The 22,335-nt window shown below is 44.1% G+C and overlaps 1 protein-coding gene across 3 annotated transcripts in view; it reads left to right on the top strand.

Annotated features, from left to right (window-relative positions):
* Positions 1–305: 305 nt before the first annotated feature.
* Positions 306–22,335, top strand: part of PID1 (phosphotyrosine interaction domain containing 1) — an 83,245-nt gene continuing 61,215 nt past the window's right edge. Inside the window, exon 1 of one of the 3 annotated variants that reach the window (XM_056499224.1) lies at positions 306–402. In XM_056499224.1, the coding sequence (XP_056355199.1) occupies positions 373–402 (30 nt within the window). In that variant the 5' untranslated portion in view covers positions 306–372. Of the gene's footprint in view, positions 403–435; positions 534–4,031; positions 4,134–22,335 lie in introns of those variants that run through there. The other 2 variants (XM_056499226.1, XM_056499225.1) reach the window with 2 other exon arrangements.

The following is a 22,335-nucleotide window of genomic DNA, read 5'->3' as shown; positions in this document are numbered from 1 at the left end:
GGGGCGGATGCCGCGCCCGGGGGATGGATGCCATGCCCGGGGGATGGTTGCCGAGCCCGGGGGATGGTTGCCGAGCCCGGGGGATGGATGCCGAGCCCGGGGGATGGATGCTGTGCCCAGGTGGGGCGGATGCCGCGCCCGGGGGATGGATGCCGTGCCCGGGGGATGGTTGCCGAGCCCGGGGGATGGATGCCGAGCCCGGGGGATGGATGCCGAGCCCGGGGGGTGCCGTGCCCGGGGACCCGCGCTGCCGGGCGGGTCCGCGCGTGGCCCCCCACGCGTGGGCGGGACGGGGCGGGGCGGGGCGGGGCGCGCGCCCGCAGAGAGCCGCGCGCGGCCCCGCTCGGCAGCGCCTCCCGCCGCCGCGGCACCATGTGGCAGCCGGCCACGGAGCGGCTGCAGGTAGGGGGGTGGCCGGGGTCCGAGCCGAGGGGGCGGCGGGGCCGCGCGGCTCTGGGGTGGCAGCGGGACCGGCGGAGCATCATCCCCGTACCGGGAGTTTGCGGCAACTTCTCCCTCCGGCGGCGCGGAGGGTGGGTGTGCAGGGATACGGGACACGCACACGCACACACGCACACACACGGTGCGGGGGCCGCTGCCCCGGCTGCGTCCCGAGTGTCGCTGCCCGGCGGCCCCGGCAGCATCCCGGGTGTCGCTGCCCGGCGGCCCCGGCGCTCCCGGCGGCGTTGGTGCCGGCCCTGGCGGCTCGGGGGGGACGCGCTGCTCGGGGGCTTCTCCAGCGCCCCTCGGGTGAGGGGCACCCCCGGCCGGCCCTGCCTGACCCGCGGCAGCTCCGGGAGTCCCTCGGGCGATGCGGAATCCCGTGGGAGCCCTTTGCCACCCGCACGCCCGGAGGTCGAGATGTGTCAGGTCACCGGGGTACCCCCTTGCCGCACCCTCCGGCGGCGCTCGGCTGTGCGCTGCCGGCTCCGCCGTTGTTCGTGTGGCTTGTGTGCATGGTCCGGGGAAATCCGAGACAGACAGAGAGCGAGATGAAATAAAACTCACTTTGTAGTTTCACTGCGTCGGTTTCTTGTAGTTTTCCAGAGCAAGTGTCGACTGAGAGAGAATTCGACATCTTAAATAAGAATCAATGGGCACAGCATTTGACAAGAAAAGGTTATTGCTACTTTTGCAATTCAAATTGAGAATTTGCTTTGATATCATCAAGCAGAAAATTCAGCAGTTTGATTGGAGTTGATAGTTGAGCCAAGCTGAGAGACCCATGAGCTTTAATTTTCACCAGCCAGTAATGGGAATAATTCCTGGTCTGAAAAAGCTGTACTTTTCTTTACAATAAAAAGCTTGATTTTTAGTGGATAGGAATGATGTACCACATACAAAGTTGATTCCGGGGTAAAACTATGTGAGCGTATTATTAGTTATTTCTTTCCCTGTGTTAGTTAGAAACCTCTCTGCTAAACACAAGTGGCTGGATGTCCTGAGTGAAGGAGTTAATGGGCTTGGGCGCTGTGGAGGCAGGGCTGCTCCCTGGGGAGATGCTGATGCAGGGGACAGACCTCAGGTGAGGCTGCACCCATCGCTGACAAAGGAGAAGGTGAGGGAAGGGAAGGAGAAAGGGAAAGCCGAGGTTAGTGGTGTTGTGCTGATCTGGATTGTGACTCTGTGTCCCCTTTGTGGAATTAGGGAGGTGTTAAAATAACAAGGTACTATTATGACAAATACCTAATACTGCCTACAAGAGCTTGCAAAGCTAAAGAGAACCAAATGCTTGTGTTTTGCAGAATAAGCTTGTGAGTGTAACCTTGTTTAGCCTTGTTTAGCTGTGTCCTGGGCACTGTTAGGGGTCTGGCCCTAGGGAGTGGGTGGGAATGGCTGTGTGCTGTGGGGAACCAGGGCTCTCTGGAGTGGGGATGATTGATTACTGGGCCTCTCACTTACCTGTTGCAGCAGAACCCAAACTTGGAGCAAGGGCAGCCTGTGTTCCTCCCTGTTCTTGACAGGAAGCCACAAGCACCAAAGTTCTCAGCAGTGGCCACTTTGTGCAAATCTACTTTAGTTGCCTCTGACTGGAGTGTTCAGGCGTCCTGAGCTGATCAAAATGCTGAGTGCCTGTAAATGCACTTTTTGCCAACAAAAGTTTTTGAGGAAGTACATGAATAACTGTAGGTGCTCTGAAAAATAAGAGAATCAGGGGGCTGAAAATTGCAGATTTAAAGGATACTTTGGACTTGTGCCAACTCCTGAAATGGGGAGAAAGCATTGGAAAAGTTATAGGAAACCCATAATAATTCTGTGTTCACACAAGGAGCTAAATAACAATGTAGTGAATTGTGGACAAAATGAATGCAGTGAGGGGAAGAATGCTGGGGTAACTAGGATGAGATCCTGTAACTGAAAGGTTAATCCTAATCCATATACATATGAGCTAGAGTTACAAGGGCAATAAACTATCTAATAATCCCAACCCCTCTGAATTTTTTTTTCTCCTAAAAAATTCTTGAATCCTGATTCTTTCAAGTAGTCTGATCTCTTCTTGACGTGTTGTGAATCATCAGCCTGGCTAGAACTGCTGGCAGTTCTGCCTGGCCCCCTGAGGAGAGCTTGTGCAAGGTATAAATGCATCTTTTTTCCCTTCTTCCTCCCCCTCAACATCTTAATTTAGTTTCAGGTGTCCCATGTTTCTCTCTTTGTCCCTGGCTCCCTCTCTCCTGGCATGTAACTGCTGTGAAACAAATGTTGGTGCAATGGGGGGGCCCATTGAAGGGGGGCCCTCTGCTTGTCCCTGGCATCACAAGCTCTCTCCCTGGCTGACAAGCAAGTGTTGTGAGGCTCTGGGTGTGGGATTTTGGTTGTAGCAGGGTGGTATGTGGTCACTGGGTAGAGTAGATGATGTCTTATGGTCTCTATTAATGTATTCTGGGATTACAGTTATGCCAAGTCACTACTGTAGGATATTTAGGGCATGTATAATGGCAGATACAGCCCTGTCTTTTACCTCAGGCTGATGTATGGGTGCAGGAAATGTGGAGCTGGCCCAGCTCTCTTGATGTTCTGATGTGTGCATGGTATGTGGCTTAGTTTTGACCCAGATGTATCTTGTGTCAATACCCAGCTGTGGGGAAGTGCAGGTCTGTTGTTAGTCTGTGGTGTAGCTCTGTACTAAGTAAAATGGCAAAGAAAATATTTTCATCTCTCAGAATATTTCTTTTGGCCTGGTTCAGTAAGGGAAAGTATGAACTGCCTTTGGAAGCAGATGCCTGTTGGTATGGGTCAGTCCTGCCCTCAGTGCTAAGGCAAGCTGCGGATGTTGAACTTAAATGGCAGCAGCTATCACAGTGTGAGGGCTCCTGCCATGTCCTGACAAACTGTGCCATGGCTCTCTCTTGCTCACGGGCCTCCTTTCCCAGTCCCACACAATGGGTAGCAGGACTGCACATTCCTGCGCTGTTGCCGTTCACGCAGAATCTGCTTCTGTTCCAAATGTGCTCAGTCCTGTCAAGTTTGATAGTTTGTGCTGAAGTTTCTGGCATGGAGTGGATGGGTACAATTCCAGTAGTGAGGTCAGCAGCAAGGCTCACGCACACGCAATAGGAATGAAGTGTCATCAGCAGCTGGGCTACAGAGCGCAGTGAGCTGGGGCATCAGCTGGGCTTGTCCCCACTGCTGTTGTGGCCATTTGCTGCTGAAAGCTTCATCTGCTGCTAAAATGTGCCCCTCTTCCCACAGCCTTGGATTCTGGCTTTGCTGGAATAAGCTGTGGCTGCTTGTTTTTTGATTTGGGTTTGTTTTTTGTTTTGTTTTTGTCAGTCTCTTCTCTACTTCCCTCTGATGGAAGCTTTTCCTATTATGCTGCTGTTTAATGAAGAAGCCTTTCTGTTTCTGGAAGATATGTAGAATTGAATTAAATGGATTAGAGGAATAAGCTAGAAAAATGTAGATATTGAGGTTTCTTGAAAACATAATACAGCGAAGCCTGTCTTTTCTTTTGCTGTTTCTTCCCTTTTACTTTTTATGATTCTTTCACCTATAGCAACATTGAAGTTTCTTCTGTTTTCTCCAAAGTTAGTGGGATAGGCAGTTACACGTGAAATCATACATCTGGGATGTTGCAGGAATATACCACACGATCAGCAAGTCTCTGATGTGGTAAGAAGATCATGATTTTGCAGGTAATACAGGATTATCGTTATTAACACTTACTGTAAGAGAGATGATCTGGGACTGTGTCTGTTTGGATGACTTGTTCACTTCTAATTTCTGTGGTGGCGTTCCTGGCTTGTGTTAAGTAAAGTGCAGGTGAGCATGTGGAACATGTGTGTACCTCCCAGTCATCTCTGGAGCAGCAGCCAAGGCTGCTTCAGGTATTTAAAGGTTGTTCCCCCCATTGGGAATGTGGAGACTCCAGTCAGGAGTCACTGTACCTGCCTGATCTGGTTTGCATTGCCATGTTTGCAGCAGACATTATCAATGATTATAAGCAGAGGGCACTGATTTGTGGCTTGACATTTGTGGCAGTGGCACTTGTTGAAATGATGCCAAAATATTGTGAAATCTTTCTTTAAAACTATTTCCAAATGTACCCTCTGTGCCTGGCTCAGCAGCCCTTGGCAGCACAGCTGGGATTTTGGAGCTGATGGTCTCAGTGATGCTCCTGTGAGGACTCTGAAGTGGTGTTTGAACACAAGCAGGGTGTTCTCACAGCCTGAGAGGTGGCTGCTATTTGCTTTGTAACCTAAATTTTCCTGGAAGCTTGATGCCAGACATTGTTTCTAGATAATAAATCCCAATGTGTGCATAGTTTCTGAGGTTGTGCTATTCATAGGCCCTGTTTGTAAGTTTCCCTGCTTCTCTTGACACATGTAGGTAATAGGGATCACCATGCCCAAAGAGCTTTTCCCCCAGAGCAGCAGAGCTGGTGCTGCCCAGCCTCGTGCTGTGTTGCTGGCATCCCTGAGCTGAGCCATGCTCATCAGCCCTCCTTTTGGAGAAGGTCTCACTCTGCTTCTGTGGGTGTACAGGGGGTGGGCTTACATGGGTGAGGGGAACAGAGGGGGTGCCATGTCATGGAGCTTTGTGCTGGACACTGCTTGGCTTCATACAGGCATGCAGATAGCCAAGTGTTCACAGTAGGACTTCAGTGCTCTCTGTCTGCTCATCTGGAAGTTCAGTATTCTTATTGAAACCTACAGTTTGGGGCCATTTTTGGGCAAGGATTTAATAATGGATGGCTGTAGTGTATTCTGATATTGTTAGAATTTATTTCTTTCATAAAGTAAAGTTCCACATCTCTCCTTGTGTGCTGTGAAATACTGTGCAGGACAGCTGCGGGTGGGCAAGATGAGATGAAGTGAAGCGGGTGATGAAGAGCAGGAAGCTTCAAGTCCTTTACTGGGGCAAGTTTGATTTCCTGAACCCCAGGGCTTAATTCTGCCATCATGTAACTTGTGCAGCTCTTCTGAAGTCCGTGAGAAATAAGATTGTGTAAGGTTGCTGTACCAGTCAGTTGTTGGTGTAATGTACTTCCACATCATTACCATACAGCAGTAAAACAGTGTAGCTATTAATGGAAGTGAAAAAAGTGAAAGCAGCAGTATTGGGGTGTTGCTGCTCACCTTCAGGCTGGGCTGTGAACAGTTTTCTAAGGCTTCATAAACATATTGCTTGTTTTACAGGAATTTGTTAATGTACCTCTAGCCTTGCATTTTTAATCTACTTTTATACTTTTAGATTTTGTGATTGTAGACTCTTGTTAAGTTCATGTATATTACATGCAGCCACTACCACTAGTATACACATCAAATGCCTTTCCCGTATCAGGAGCATTGGAAAGTTCTTTTACTAAAAAGAAGTTGGCTCTGGGTAGGCTTACATGTGTGATGGCTTTGAGGTGATCACAGCCACTGTGGTTTGGTGGCAAATGTTTGCATGTGTTCAGATGTAATGTGGTTTTAGGTGCTATTGGTGCTTTCAAAATGAGCTTCTAATCCTTTTCAGTGTTCACATGTATATGTGTGTTAAAAATACAGCATACAACATACATTTCAAGTCAGTTGAAGCAATAGCTTTCCAATTTTTAAGGCATATGGAAACCCTTTCTAAACCAAACAGGCGAGTTGTAAGGACACAAACAGCTGTCTAGGTAGAAAATGCTGCAAGGCATGTATTGCAGGAATGATTCTACTACTGAACTCTGGTTTCATTAAATATTATGTCAGGAGGAAAAAATGAAAAGTATTTGAAATTTAAGCCTTAGTCATGTGGCTGCAGATGTCTGAAGTCTTACAGCCCGGTGTTTTGGCACTGTATAAATTCGGGATATCTTTCAAGGCATCAGAGTTTTTGCACTCCCTTGCTGCTATGACTTTACAGCAGTCAGGAATCTTTAAAACAAAGCCCTGTGATTCCTGGAGGCTCATCTGGCACCACTTAGCTCAGGCAGTTCCTTTTTTTTTTCTATGCTGTTTATTCTTTGTAGAAAATGAATGGCTCTGGAAAAATGTTAATTTTGGGAAGCATTCTATGACCAAAAGAAAATCAAAATCAGTGAGCGCCTTGTGGAAAGCCCCCTGGGAAATGATCTTCAGGGTTCATTTATAGTATACTACTAGTTTCTGTTTATGAAACTGCCAGCCTGTTTGATGACCAAGAAAAAAGAAATTAAGCAGTGATTTCATTGAAGAAGGGCAAACTAAAGCATTCAGTCTAAGTAATTCAGAATTTTAAGTGCCTGTTTCAGATTCTGTGTGTTGCTGGTGTCATCCAGCAGGACAGGGCAGTCAGCAGTGCTGTGCCCAGATGTTACTCTTTCCTTCCAGGCATGGCTGCCTTCTCAGCAGACGTGCCTCGGGTTGGTGCTGAGGTGTTGGGCTGTGTCCTCACCCTTACAGCACTAGTGTGTTTTTGATGTGGCTCTGTGCAGGCAAGAGGAGAGGCTGATTACCCAGAGACAGGTAAATGTGTAGCTGAGAAGTACCTTTAAGCAATGTTTAGTCCTTACAATATTTTTTCCTCCATAGTGCTTTGATGTCTGGTAATTGAACTTATTTGCACTTCATATAATAGCTGGAAAAGTTACAGGTGACAGTGTTAAGTCTTCTGAGCTGTTTTTGTCATCTTTGATCAAAGATGTTAAGTGTGGGTGATTGTACAAGTGTCCTGAGAAGACCTAATATAACATTTCATGATTTGTTTTTCTTGCTGAAATACTGAAAATATGGAGTGGCAAATATAAATCTTTGGATAGAATCTGAAGGGAAAATAAAAAGTTGTGTATTGCCAGTATTTAATATTCTTTTAATGATATTGCTTGAACAAAATTACACATAGCCTCAGAATGACTAAGGTGGCCTCATTGCACTGACACCTTGGCAGTTTGGTGATGATTCCTGGAGCGTTGGTCTTTGAAAAACCTCCATAAGTGTTTTCACTGGGACCATTTAAATAAGCATCCCTTTCAAAGATTAATGGCTGGTTTTGCTTCCAGGCAATGTGAGCAGGGACATTTCTAACTGGGTTGCTGCTGGTGAGTTTTACTGATGGAGCTGTGCTGAGTACAGTGCTGCTGGGTTTGGGATCTCACCATGGCTGTCAGTCCTTGCACCAACCCCTTTTGTAGCCTTGGGTCTGGTTATGCTAGACAATTTTCAAATGTCTCTTCATATGAAAACATTTTCTCCACATACATTTGATGGGAGCTGCCAAGAAAACTGAGAGCAGATAGAAATCTAAGTGTCCTGGAGCTCAGATTTGTGGCCACCTCTTTCTTCCCATGCCAAGCTCCCTCTGGGTTTGAGAGATGGTTGTTCCATACATCTCATGAGAAGCTTGCAGAATGATGCTGGAGTAAGTTTACAGTATTCAGCTTTGTTCAGGGCCAGTTTTTTTCAGAGAGTGTTTTACCTGGTGGACTGTGCTCTTGTGAACACTCACCCACTCACTGTGTCTGGACAGGAGAACTGATGTTCAGTCTGGTCCCACTGGTGAAGAAGCTGCTCTGAAGATCTTGCATAGGATCTGATCCAGACTTCACTGGGTCAGTCTGATGACTCAAGAGCAGAGCAGGAAACCCATCCATTGGTCTGTTACAGGAGATCCAGAGGGTTTGTATAGTCTCATTTAAAATGAGCAGCTCTCTCTCCTGTGGAGCTTTCTGAGTAATTCTGCTGGCTGGAAGGCAAGATAAGGGGAGTTTGGGGTCTGTGTGGGGCCAAGGCATGCTGATGGTGGCAACATCAAATATATCATCTGAACCTGCAAATTTCTAGCTCTCCTTTCCCTCCCTGAGTCTGGGTGTTGAGCAACAGGAGGGAGGGTTGGGTGCAACATTCCTTCTCTGAATGGCTACAGGGAGAGGCTCTCCAGAGCGAGTCTCAGCTGCTCTGCAGCTTTCCTGTAGCTGGGGACCAGCTTTCCTGCTGTCAGGATTAATCTGTGCTTTCTGAACTGATCACAGTGACACTGACCTGAAAATGGTAGTTTCTTGGGCGGAGAAATCACCCTTCCCTCCTTCCCTGTCATTCTGCTTAAGGAAAAGAGGCATAACCAAATCCCTGTTATTATTCATCAAAACTGCCCCATCCAGCTTAGTATGCTGAACTTGGTTTCTAATGTAGTGTTAAGGAATTTTGTCCTTGGCTTTCTAGTATTCCCTTCTGCTGGGGAGAGGAGTACTGGGAGTTGTGCTATGGTGTGCTGGTTGTTCTGGCTTTGGCTCTGAGCTGGAGAGTGAAAAGACAAGCAGCAAAATTGTTAGAAAGAAAATACATCAGACTTCAAAAACAGGGTTTTAATCCTTTTTCCCCTCATTTGAGGCTATTTATTTAACCGAACCTTTTGCCCAATTTTAGCTTTTCCATATGTCATTTATTATATTTTTTCTGGTTTTTGACCAGAAAAGTATCTTTTGAAACTTAAGCAAACACCAGTTGGCAGCTCCCTGAGCTGCCTGCTTGTCAGGGCACAGTGTGGTCCTCTGTCCCAGCTCACTGCACAGTGTGTCAGCAGAAGATAGCAGTGAGTTTTTTCATCTTTCAGAAAATTGTCAGCTTAAGCATTTTTCTTTTTTTCCTGGTCCATGGGAATTTTCTGTGCCTGACTATAAATTTGAATCAGAAAATGTAGAAGCTTGAATCCTGTCCCAGTGCTTTTAAGAAGGAGCCTGTACAGAGCAGATCTGTACAGGCTTCAGTTTTCACAGCTGTGCTCTGTTGTTTGGATTAGAATTAGAAGGAAGGATATTTTGAAAATTTTATGTCTGCCCTCTTGATAGTGTGGCTGAAAGGGCCTATTGAGCTTGGTTCTGTGTGTTTGAGAAAATCCTGATAGTAAAGACAGCTTTGGTGCCTCCTGCTAGAATGAACTGCTGGAGGGATGTGCAGCGATGCTGAAGAGTGCTGGGTGCTTGTTTTTTTTGGTAGGTAACAAAGAAAAAAACCCATCAGTGATTTCTGAGACACCCAAAGCCCCTTGTCCAGCCAAGGACAAGGCATAGGGACTGAGCTGGGTTCAGGTTCATCCTTTGGAATCTGTGGATCTGTGGCCCTGGCTCCCCTCAGGCTGTGCTGTGCTGCCATGGGCGGTGCTGCTGTTGGGATACATGGGTGGGATGATGGGGGAGGTGGAACCCTCCCTGAACCATTCTTGTTGATGGAGCATCTGTGCTGAAGGCTGTAGAAGAGATGTTACTGTCTATGAGATTGGACAGTTCACTTTGATAAACGAGTGTTAAATCACTCAGATTTATGCATGCAGCCTTATCCTGGTGTGTAGAGATAGGCCTTTGAATCTGTTCACTTTTATCTTGCCATGGCTATGTAACTTTTCTGTGGTTTATAAGGAATGCTAGGAAGCATTTGTTTGTGACTGACTTTTGTTTTGATCTGGTGTTTAGAGGCTCTTTTTTCATTAAAGAGCCTGAAGCTTGGTGCTGGGACATGTAACATTTTCAAAGGGCAATTTTTTAATCTTGTTCCTCTACAATACAGAGCTGCTGTGGAAGGAGGAGTTGAACAATTTGAAAGGTTACAGAAGAACAGGTAGGTTCTGCCTTTTCCCACAGATGGGTGTTGCAATAGTCAGTTTTTTTCTCACATCTTTTGAGGTCATGTGTGACTCCTTGCACCTGCCCTTCACAGTCCTGCAGCTTCTGGCTTGGGACACAGAGTTCCCAGGATTTAACCTGCTGTGAAGACTTGAGGTTTTTTCCTCAATGACCATCATGCACAGAGTTCAGATCATTTCCTTGGGGGTGTCCAGTGGGAAGTGGGACTGCCAGGTGTGGGAAGTAGCCCTGTCAGAAATACCAGCCTTGCTGCAGGGTCTGCCAAGGCACAGGGGAGCCTGTCTGGGCATTATGGCCAGCCTGAAACCCATCTCTAAATGAATGAGATGACTGCCTTTTGTAACCAAGGGTAGTGAAAAGCCCTGGAACTTGAAGACAGTGAAAAATATTCACTTATTCTAGTCATAAATTCTAGATAGTGCTTAATAATTCCTTTGCTGAAGCCATTCTCCCCCATCCTGCTCACATTTAAGATGCTGACAAAGTTTCAGGCTGTAGAAGTGATGGAGCTCGTCTCCCCTAAGGAAAAGTCACATTTGGAGAGATGCTGAGCTGCAAGCATGAACTGAAATGAGTCATGGACAGATCTTCAACTGGAAAGAGACATTCAGAGCTGCAGCTCAGGGTTTTCACCCCTGTGTCTGAACAAGCTTGAGAGTTTTTCTGAGCCTAGGGCTTGTGCTCCAGCAGGGCAGAGCAGGGTCCAGCCATGTGGAGCACTGTGGTCTGTATAGATTAAGGTATCTACATGGGTTTGTCAGAAAGACAGAATCTAAGGAGGCTTTGGATGAGGTGCTATATAGAGCTGTAGGAAGTAAGTGGTGTGGAGCTTCTGAGTGCAGGAGGAGCAGGTCATCAGCTGGGGACTTGAGAGGCTCATGAGTAACCTGGCATGGCCCAGGAGCCATGTCTGCAGAAACCTTGCACTGAAGTAACTCATTTCTGGTTGGTTTAAAATACTTCCAGAGTGTATTTATATTGCTTTTTTCAAGCTGAGTTTTTATTTCTCTGGATCAGAAGTTATTCATGTTGTTTACATGATATTTGATGAATAGCCAGCTGCAGTGGGTGGCATTGAGCAGGGAAATGCCCATACCTTGTTCAAGTTTACAAGTTTACTGCACTGGTTCTGAAAGCAGCAGCCTGACCTTTCATTCCTCTGTTATGGTCTGAGGGTGTTCTTACATGGATGTGGAGCTTCCCAAGACAAACAGAGCGAATGTGGTTTGGCATTTAAATCACTAATGTCATATCAAGCTAGAGAGTTTCAGAAGCCATTAATGTCTGCAAGAGATGTTCTTTTGTTCACTTGGGGATAAACTTCGCCCCTGTCTATATGTGGGTTTTGGTTTTGGTCCAAATTCAGGTTTGGAGAGTGTTGGTATAAATCTAAGTGCCAATACTAATGCCAGTGGAGTTACCCTATGTTTCTTTTATTATGACTGAGAAGAAACTTCATTTGTTTTTTTAGAAGTCCAAATTTTACTTGCCTTTTTTTTGTTTTTTTGGGAGTAGCTATATGAGACAAGACTTAATGTCTAAGAGAGCTGAATTAAATGTTTCTGTATGTCTCTTTTTGGAAAGTGTGTGCTGTTGAGGTCATCCTGGCCCAGGCCCTAATGCTGTTTGGATCAGGGGCTGCTCTGTATCTGCCAGAGGAACGTCTGTCACGCAGCGAGTGCACCGCCCACTCACTTGGGGCTGGGGGAAAACTGCTTTACAGAATACTTATGGAGGTGTTAATAAGCCTCACAGTCACCCAGTTCCTCCTCTCTGTGGGGGGAAAAAGGGAGTGTGGGTCCCTCAGAAGGGAGGGAGCAGAGCACTGCCTGGCAGTGGGCTCAGAGCATCACCAGCCCTGGTGCTCCATGGTCAGCCAGAGCCTGACACACCTCCAGAGCCTCAGGAGATATTTTGTGTTTTCAGCCAAAACCTGTATTTCTTATTTGTGAATCCTGTCTGTTTCTGAGATCTTTTCTTACTTTCACATTTTCTTGTGAAAACGTAATGTATTTGTTTCTTCAAAGGGTGAAAAATGTCCACTTCGCTTTTTAATTTTTCCAGCATTTCTCAGGAACAAGCAAATGTTTCTTATCCAGCAGCCATCATTACAAAACTGAAGTTAAAGAGCAGTCTTTCTCATCCTGGGAAAAGGAAAAATTGTTTCCAACATGTTCTTACTCTCAAATCCATACATGTGCAGTCATATTCTTCCTCACTTCCCAAAAATCTGTCCGTTTTAATTTTTTTATTTCTTAATTTTTAAACACTTGTCTGGGAGGTTTTTAAATCTGGTCTCCACTGAGCTCTGTAACTTGGTTTTTGCTTTTAAATGACCTTATACTGCCATGCCGGTGCCATTTGTGACTTCCCATGCTGGATGTAAAGTGATGTAAATTTGAGGAGTTCTAGATAACAGTGTGAGTCACTGCTCACGATTGCAGCTGTGCTGCAGAGCCTCAGTTCAGGGTGGTTTTGGCTGTGCAACAGTTTCCACAAAAGTTAGTCTTTGTAGTATCCAGTTAGTAGGTCTCATCAGGCAGCGGTAGTTTTATTTAAGATAGAGTTTTATTAAAGCTCTTGAATTGGATGGACTGGCTGAGGGGGAACAGAGCTGTTGGGAGCTCTCCAGGGGAACTGGGGACTATTTTGTAACAGGAACAAACTGACGCAGCACAATTTGTCTGTCTATTGGAGGTGGGGAGAAATGACTTTCAAGCATATCATCACCTCCTAAATGTAATCTGTTTTTCCACTGGGAAGAAGATGGTTTCAGTGCCAGCAATGCCAAGGTGACTGGATCCTGTGTTCTGTATGGGGACATTGCCCTGGGGAACAGAGCTGCCTGCACTACAGTAACACCTCTTGTTTTGCCTGCGTGGTTCACAATACCTGACATTGTTGCACTCTTTGGCCCTTCTAATTCTTCCAGAGTATGGGTGTGAGCTGGGAACAGAGATGGTAAAAGTCCAGATCTCCAGTGGAACAGGGAGTTGAGCTGGCAGTGCACACCACTCTACAGAAATCTGCTGTAATCTTGTAAATTCTCAGGTATGCAGCAGTTTGTACTGAGTCTGGAGGCAGGTATCTGTCTGACACTGCCATGGCTCTCAGAGCCTGCCTTGATAGATCTGACCAGGAGCTAATAGGGCTCCATGGTGAGAGTTTGTGCCATAAACACTGTGTGGTGACTTGCTGCTGCAGCTGCTTGAAGCCCTACTGCACACTGCCTAAAGATCCAGGGTTTGCTTTAGGAAATACTTAATTCCGCTTTGTACACCTGGAGGTCAAAAGGGAATGTGGTTTTTCTAGATAATCATCGTCTCTTGCCAGCTAATTGTAAGTAAAATAAAAAGAGAAAGCATGGAGTCTGGCCAGTGCTTAGTAATATCTGAACCAACAAGTCTAAGGTGGTGTTACTTTTCTGACTCGACTTTATTGAACTTCTGTGGCAGTTTGAAGTTTTACTCTGGGAAGCTTATCTTCACTTTTACTGTGTAGTTGTGGTTCTTGATGGTTTATTTTCATTTTTTTGTTTTTCTTTTTCTAAAAACTAGTGCGTCAGTAGAAAGAATTACTTTGAACAGTGGGTGTGAGATGGCTAAAAAGAATAATGGCTGTTGCTACCAGCACTTATATACTCCATGTAAGTTAGCAGTAAAGGGCCTAGTGGGTAGGGTGTCCTCATTTGGACCTGATCCAGGACCAGAAGAGCACTTTGGATGTTGGGGAGGCTGCCCACTCCTGCTGTGAAAGTGAGCAGTTTCTTGATTTTCTCCCTTGATTGTTTTGCCCTCTTCTCCTAGAGCAGCCAGGCCTTGGATGCTGTGTCCATTTGCTGAGATGCTGTATGTACAAAGGCTGGGTCCTTGCCTGAGGAGCTGAAGAGTTACAAGGGGAGCAAAATTATTTCAGTTTCCAATGTCCATGATTCCATTAATATCTTCTTAACCCTGTGTTAATACCTTACAGCATGTGGTGACTAGTATAAATATTTATTCTTGGTATATCTAGCTAGCAGATATGTAGGATTAATGCTGAATTGTTAGTACCCAGTTTTAGTAAAATCAGTTTTGAGATTTCTTCCTTTTGTGTTTTGTTTTGTTTTGTTTTTTTTAATTGGCAAGAAAATCCATGAACAGGGTTCAGATGGCCAGAGCCTCTAGAATCTCATTATCTTAATTGAAAACTGTCACCCTTTGACATTCATAAATGATTTAGCTAGTACATGATTTAGTCACTGGGGAGAAATGGAATTGACTGTTATAACCATCCTTCACTTCTAGATGCTAATGATAAACTACAGCCCACAGCTCTAAAGAATTAATAGCTCTTGGTTTAGAACAATACTTTTGTATACTGGAACAACTCAATTCCATTATATTTGGTAACATTTCATTCTGGAATACCTTCACTTGGAAAAAACTGGAAGGTGCTCAAAGGACATCCTCTAATGTTGTTCTTCAGCTTTTTACACCCTGCAGATGTGTTGCCAATGCTCTGCATCTTCCCCTTTAGAAAAAATCAAACTGTTTTGTTTATGTTGACCTTTCCTCACTCACTGGAGGAAATAAGTTGTTTAGACAATGTGTGGGGATTACTTGTGTAATGAACTACCACGGTAAACAAGTAATTAATTCTCATCAAAACATATACTGTGCTCTGTGCCTGGGTTTTATGGTGTCTTCTGGAAAAGAAAATATTTTTCTGTCTAAAAAGCATTTCCTACCCAGTGACTAGCTTAAAAGAAACAGTTTGAAAATGTTTCCTGGCTGGAGAAAAGGACTGGTACATTCAGTTCACCATAGTGGTTAACATCACTGTGCTTTTCTAGCACTTCTTTTCCTCAGTTTTATGTACCTAGTGTTAATAAATATGGGTGCAGAAATTACAGTCTGTGTCAGCCATCTGATTTGACCTTTTAATTTGCTAATGCTGATGCTGGGGTTTTGCAAAGGATAATCTGAGGATCCAGGCTTGGCTTTGCTCCTTTTTGAAATCACTGTTAAAATACTAAAAACTTTGCTGCTGGATCAGGGGCCAGGGGATCATGCCTTTTTTTTTTTTTTTTTTTTGCCTCCCCTTTTCCAGGAACTAGATCAGTGTGCAAAATGCAGCACTAGTGTATTGAAGGAGACAAGTGCTTGGTCAGTGTGTGTATTGGAGCCCTGTGAGTGGGGTGTGCTTAGTGCAATTGCAAGCTGGGCTTTTAGAGATGTGTTTCGGAGCACAGCCAGTGACAGATGGGTTTGGATGACCAACTTTTGCCTTTAGAAACAAAAGTGTAGTGTTTATTTCAGCTTCTAAACCAGGTTAGTGAAGAGCTGTTAGCAGTACCAGGTGCTGTGCAGCTGTTCATTTGGAGAACTTAATGGTTTTTATGCTCTTACTGGTCAGCAAAGGAAAGGTGGGGTTGGAGCTACTGATATTTCCAGAAAATGGGTTATCAAGGCTGGCAAACAGTTATGTCCTCAGGATTTCTTCTCAGCCTCCCTGTTAATTCAGATTTTTTCGCTGTTGACTCCTAGCTGTTCCTGTTGCAGTTCTCCACGGGCCAGCACAGAAGCTTTTGACACTCTGCAGGTGGCATTTCACGGGCATCACTCCCTCTTTGCAAGCTGCCCTGTAAGATCTCTGATGTACCAGTAACTCAGGAGAATAAAATTATTTCAGATCATGAGCATCTTCTGAGTCTTTCTGTACCAGTTAGTTATTTCCAGTCCTGCAGTTTCCCAGCAGTGCTCAGCAAGCTCGTGTGGTCTGTGTTTCCTAAGCAGGGGCTTCCCGGGCTGCTCTGTCCATGGACATTTCCTTGGGTGACTTGACACTGAGGTTTCAGTGTCATTTGGCTGTTGTGTCATTCTGCAAAGGAGTGATTAACTTGTCTGGTTTCCCTGCTGATTCCCGGCAGAGCTGTTTGCCTTCTTTCAAATAATGTATCACTTTAGTCTGGCCTCCTCCATAGTCTGGCACTTCTGTAGTACTTCATTTACTATAGATGTGTGATTACATGTGATTTTCTGTCTTAAACTGTTGTTTTTTTAAAGTTAGGTTTTATCTGTTACTGTTGTAGACAACATCTAAAACTGTGATTGAGGTGTTCAGAAAACTTGGGAGGCAAATGAGAAGATTCCTAAATTTATTCATCCCTTGAACTCCTTCAGCTGTGATGGTTTCCGAACTAACAGATATGTTACAATTTCAGGCAATCATGGGTGAAAGCAAGAACTTTAGGGATGGTGGGCTCTGTGATACCAAAAGCCAGATTAGACAACCCCAGTGGTTTTTTGGTAGCTGTGTTCTCTGGCAAAAGTAGATCTGAAATGTTTTCAAAGGCTGGGTACAGAGTGAGACCCATAAATAGATCCTGTAGACCTGCTCTCTGAATTGCAGAATCAGTCCTCAGTAGTTGCAGCTAAAAATGGTGAGCCATTCATGCTGCATGTATTCACATGTGACTGTACTGCCATGAAATTATCACAGAACTGGAACTAAAGCAAGCTGAAATGGAAAAGCCATGCCAATGGAAATAATAAAGAGGAGTCATGCCCCTAAAAATCTGCAATGTAATTGCTATGAAAATCTGAATGTATTTACAATAACAAAGGTCTAATTTTGGCAAAACTTTGCCATATGCATATTTTTATGTTCTCTGAGCAGCCCCTGGCGCCCACAGGCCTGTGCACTGTGAGTAAGGGGCTGAGGCCTTGCTGAGTGTTCAGTGTTTCAATGCACAGGGATCTTTTCCGGAATTGAAAACATCTTTTATTCCCTGGGCTGAGCTGGCAGCCGGCACAGAAGGCAGTCTGCTTTATGTTTATCAGTCCAGGGAGAAGTCAGCTCTGTGAGCACATCTCTCATCTGCCAAGAACATCAATAGTAACTTAACTATCTTCCACCCTTTATTTTAGTTTTTTTTTTTTAATTACTTAAATATGGCCATTCAGGGAAGCATTTAATTCTTTAAATATGGCAAGGAAGGTATCAGTGAATTGAGGGTGGAGGGTTTAATCTTGTGATATCCAAAGCTTTGCTGGTGGCTGGTCATTGCCAATGGCTGGATGCTGTGTGATTTGTCCTGGGAAGTGCTGTCCCATGCTTCTGTGGACCAGCTCTGAGCAGGGAATCCCTTCTTGCCATGCCCTCCGTGCCCCTTGGTACAGGGGGATGCTACTTGCATGACTGAGTAGTTTTGGGGTACCTGCAGAGAATTCACCTGGGGCTGTGTTTTTTGGGAAGTATTGCCCTGTGCTGTCATCTATGTGGAATATATTCAGAGAGAACAAGGAGCCTGGTCCTGCTGCATTCATTAAGCTATTCTGTTCCTTTTAATTAGTCTAATTTAAGTTGTGATGTAGGTATGTAAAAATGGCCTTGATCATTTTGGGATTGGCTGAAACCCTGATCCAAGGCTGTAAATAAACCCCAGGCAGTGAGCGAAAGCTGAAGGGTTTTTGAAGGGTCTTCTCAAATGATTCTTGTGCCCATGTGTGAAAAAATAAAAAAAAGGTATGAAAGGTTTCTTGGGTAGCTGAGGAAAATATGAAAGCCTGTAATGGTGTGTTTTACCTTCAAAGTTTCTTAGTTACTAGAGTTCTAGGAAGAAAATTTCTTGCATAAATTTTGGCAGCCCTTTTCTCTAACTGAATACCAGGTTTATTGCTGTATGAACTTGATAATTAGTTTGTAATCCGTGCATAGGCATTTCATCCTGGTGGTTTTCTTGCAGAGAATAATTTGCCTTTTATTTGTTGAGAGTGGTTTTTTAAGTGAAAACAGACCTCCCATTCATGATGGGCACAGCAAATGTAGTAAAACACTATCATAGCTGGGATTTGTTGTACACTATGGATTTATGTCAAGAATGTTAATGATTTGTTTATGAATAAGTGAGCCTGTAGTATTGTGAAACAGTATCTGGCAGTGTTGCTGAATGGACATTTTGAGAGCAGAGGATTCTTCAACTGAATAATCTGTAGATATTTGTGTGTCTCAAACTACTCATAAGTAAACTTATGTATTTTAAGCAGAAGTGTTTATTTAATGCATTATCATCAATGGGGCTCATCTGACAGATATGTATGGGCCACTTGATAACAAGCAAAGAGGTAGTTAAGTACTTTTTAAGAGCAGTTAATCTTCTTTTAGTGGGCCTTAGTTTAAAAATAAGGGTTTCTTCCAGAAAGCAACACAAATCCTTAAGCAGAGCAGCGTGATGTTTGCAGAATCAGAGTGGACCAGGAAGGTACTCTGGTTTTGCAGTGTCTCACTTGGGTGTAACACCTAGTTCAACAGAGCCTCTTGAATTTGAAGTCAACACTTTTTTTCCAGTATGTTGTATAGTCCCAAATACACACCTTCCTGACAGGGCTTGGGATGGGTTTACTGCTTTCTTCTAATGCCCATTTCCTTAAAAGAATACCTTCTGATAGGCAGAGGATGTGTTTCATTATCATCTTATATGAGTCCAAAGATTGATAATTATCTCCTGTGTGTCGGGAGTACTTGAGACAATAGAAACACAGTCCCTCAAAAGAATAATTTGGGGGCTAAATTGAACCTCATGATTCCTTGCATTGCCAGTTACAATTTGCAAAGTCCAGGTGTTGGATCTAATCACTGATATGACAAATCTACTGACCAAAAACCAGTGTCTAACAGGACAAAGTGAGAGCTCTGTCACTGTTTTGGACTCCTTAGTCAACCTAATGTGGGACTTTCCATGCTGAAGTTTAAAAAGAAATGATTGCAATGTTTATCTTCTCTCCAGCCATCCTTCCTGTAATGAGTTTTACAGCTGGTTAAATGGGTTGTCACTCAAGTGAGATTCATGCATTTTTAAATGTTGCTAAGCCTCTTGAAAAAGATGACACTGTGGCAGGAAGCTTTGCTTTGCTGTGTGACTTCATGCAACATGGGCAGCTGAGCCCAAAGCAGAGGGGCTCCAGAGCTGGATTCAGAAAGTGTCAGAGCAGTTGGTGTTGTGCATCGAGGCTGCCATGTGCAGCGTGACTTAACTCTGCCTGATACATTATGACATTTCTTGAAATAGTGCCCTGTACTTTTTAATGAGCTGGGCTATCAGCTCTGCATCAGTGGATGGTTAAAATGAAGCAAGAATTGCTTTAACATTAAAACTGTGCCTGGAGGGCTTCTCTGAGAAATTGCTTATGATTATTAAATGAATATAATACAGTAAGACAACCTTGCTTCTTTGCTGTTCTTTTTTTCGTACCAAGTGCAGTTTTGGAAGTTGAAAAATGTACAGATGGAAAGTAATGTTTAAAAGAGAATGGCTTTGAAAGCTGTGCTGTGCTCTCTCCCTTTGAATGGGGATAGGGAAAAGAAGTAAGTCACAATATATTGAGATGCAGCTTTTATAGATGAATTGGATTTCCTCTAAATATGATTTGATTGTGTGCCAAACAGAAAAGAGGCTGAAGGCAGAGCACTTCATGTGACAAACTGGAGAAGAATATCTTCCACACTAAATGGGCTGGGCCAAAATGGACCTTGCATTGCTCATTCCTTCTGCTGTGCATGCACTTAGAGCTAAAGGAATGGAAAGGCAGCCATCCTCTGTGAGCCCTGATGAGGAAGCAGCTGTGGGGTTGGTTGGGCTGGCTGCAGCCTGAGCTGCCACAGGGCAGCAGCTCCCTGCCAGGCAGGTCGGGGGTCTTGCAATAGGCAGCTCTGCCAAGTCATCACTGAGATCTACCCCTTTGTCCTGCCTACATTATTTCTTCAATGGTGCACATGTTGCTGCCTCTATTTTCAGAATTACCTCCTGTTTTTTCCCTAGAATAATCTCTGAGGTGGTGTTTCAGCAAATAAATAGCCCCCCTACTCCTACCCAGCAGCACACATTCAGGGATGAAGGCAAAGAGGGAAACTCAGTGGAAGCTGATGAACTAATTTGTTTTCTAGATAGACACTTGCACCATTTTTCCACTCAGATACCTCACCATTAAACACTATTAAATATTGGCAACTTCACAGTAAACTACATTTGTGATTTCTCTACTGTGTAAGCAGAAAAGGCAATCCCAAATCTCCTTCAGGAATGGCTTTACTCTGCCAGGCTGGGAACATCAGTGATAGCCACCAGAGTCTTTTAATTTCTGACTACAATGGTGATAAAACATGAAAGTGGAAGTGCTCATGTTGTTGAGCATGAGTTGGAACTAATCAGCTTTCTACAGATGCTACAGGGAAAATAGATCATAACATGTAGCTCTGTTTCATTGCTGCTTGAAGCTATTCCTCTTTTAATCTTTATAAAAGTGAAGGAGCACCTTGTGTAATATCATGGTTTTCAAATTATTTCTAACCTGTGTCTTCAGCCTCAGATTTTCTCTGTTGTGGATGACACTGAGATGCACATGATATCCATTGTGTGCTTCAGGACAGGGAAACAGCAAAACTTGGAACCCTTGAATTGTGGTGGTTGCTGGATTGTACCCAGGAGGGATCTGGCTTTGTTGAATGATCAAAGGTCCCCTTCGCTCATCAGCTGCTGGGAATGGAGCAGCCAGATGTTTATGTAGCCGATTGTCTTGTAAAACCCTAGAATTGGCTTGTGCAAATAGCTGTGCATGCAAAACTTGAATGGTGTTATTTCAGAGGCTTTTCTAATGTCATCTGAAAATCTGTTCCAGTCAGACAACCTGGGATCCAAAATTGAAAAAAATCAAACAAGGATGCCTTCTGTTCCTCAAGCCATCTCACACTAAAAATAATGTAGTTGGCTTAAAGGTTGGCCTGTAGGAGGGGAACTAGTGGTGATTAATTGATGTGGAGTTAAAGTCCCCTCTGAAAATCTGTGACTTCAGTTAACAACTTACTGAAGACTTTCCACTTTTGAGGTTCTGTTTCAAGCTTTGCTTCTGAACTGAAATGACATGCTTTCTTTTAAAATAAAAATATTTTACTTGTGGTGGTCTCCCAAGAAACTTACCAACAGTACAAACATTTTTGCAGACTTTCCTCTAAATAATGGTAATACTTGGAAAGCAGGAAAACAGCCATCTGTCATCGAGCTCAGAATTACCCCTCAGCAAGCAAAATGTTCATTTTGAGTGTTCAGCTCTGACTGCCTTTTGACTTCCCAAGTGGAGACCTAGAGGCAAAGCCTTATTTTGTGCCCACGTGGAATGTTTTGTGCTGAGTGTTCCTGGCTAGGGTGTAGGCAGAGCAGCTTTGCAGTGGGCAGTGTTTGGGATCTCAGCAGCTGCAATGAAGCTCTGAGGGAGGTGTGTGGTGGCAAGGCACAAGTCTTATGGAGCTGTCACATTGTGCCCTGGCTGCTGGGTAGCTCTGCTGATAAAGGCTCTCCACAGTGGTTCCCTTCTGAGGATGGTGTTCCGTCAGACTGGTTAGTCTTGATCATCCCAGCCATGGACTGCTATTCACTTTAATTGCTTTCTAAGTGATTCTTGCTTTCCAAACATAAGAAACTGCATTAAACACTTGGAGCTAGACAGTTACTTTTCCTGAAAGTATTCATGGAAGAAGGAAACTTCAAGGATTCCCTTGAAAAGTCTTCTGTAAATTTTTCATTGCAAAATTGGGGCTGACCAATTTTAATTCGTTTTGAATCCCTGTGTACGGTCATCCATCATCCTCATGTTTGCAGTTTACCTCTAAATGTTTGGGTTCCTTTTTTTCTTTTTGCTAAACTGCTGTTCTTGACAACACTGAGTATGGCTTGGAGATCTTTCAAAGAACTGTATGGCCATTCAAATGCAAATACCTTAGATAAGCAGATGTGAGAAGCCATCAGCAAGGCTGCAGCATGAAGAAGTTAATGAAAAAAATGAATAATAACATTGATGACCCTTGTGCTTAGTGGTCAGAATGCAAGTAACAAGAGCTTCAAATCTGGGCAGAAAGACATGCTATAAAAAACATTATCTCAAGATTAAGCTGGAAAGGACATATTTTTGCATGATAATCTACTAACACTTATTTATGTGTGGTGATGGTTATGAAAGTGGAATTTTTAGCAGTCTCAGTGTAATTATAGAGGACTGAATTTGTAAAGCTGTTCAAACATTTTGAGCATTGAGTTGAGTATTTTCTTTCAGCCAAATATATGCCTTTTCTTTATTAAAAGAAATATTTGTCTTGATACTTTTTCCCCCAGAGGAATGACTAATAGGTATTCACAGGATTCAATACTTTAATATTTTACCAGAGGCCCTTAAATTCTTTTATTCCCTTCTCTTTCAGGGTAAATAATTTAGAATTCAGCTGGATCAAGTTTGATAAAAGCCACCTTGTTAACATCTCCTGCAGAATTACAGCTCTGT

This window comes from Oenanthe melanoleuca, chromosome 9 (genome assembly GCF_029582105.1).
Source record: "Oenanthe melanoleuca isolate GR-GAL-2019-014 chromosome 9, OMel1.0, whole genome shotgun sequence".
In the NCBI taxonomy this organism is placed as follows: Eukaryota; Metazoa; Chordata; class Aves; order Passeriformes; family Muscicapidae; genus Oenanthe; species Oenanthe melanoleuca.
This window is presented reverse-complemented; position numbering and strand designations above follow the sequence as displayed.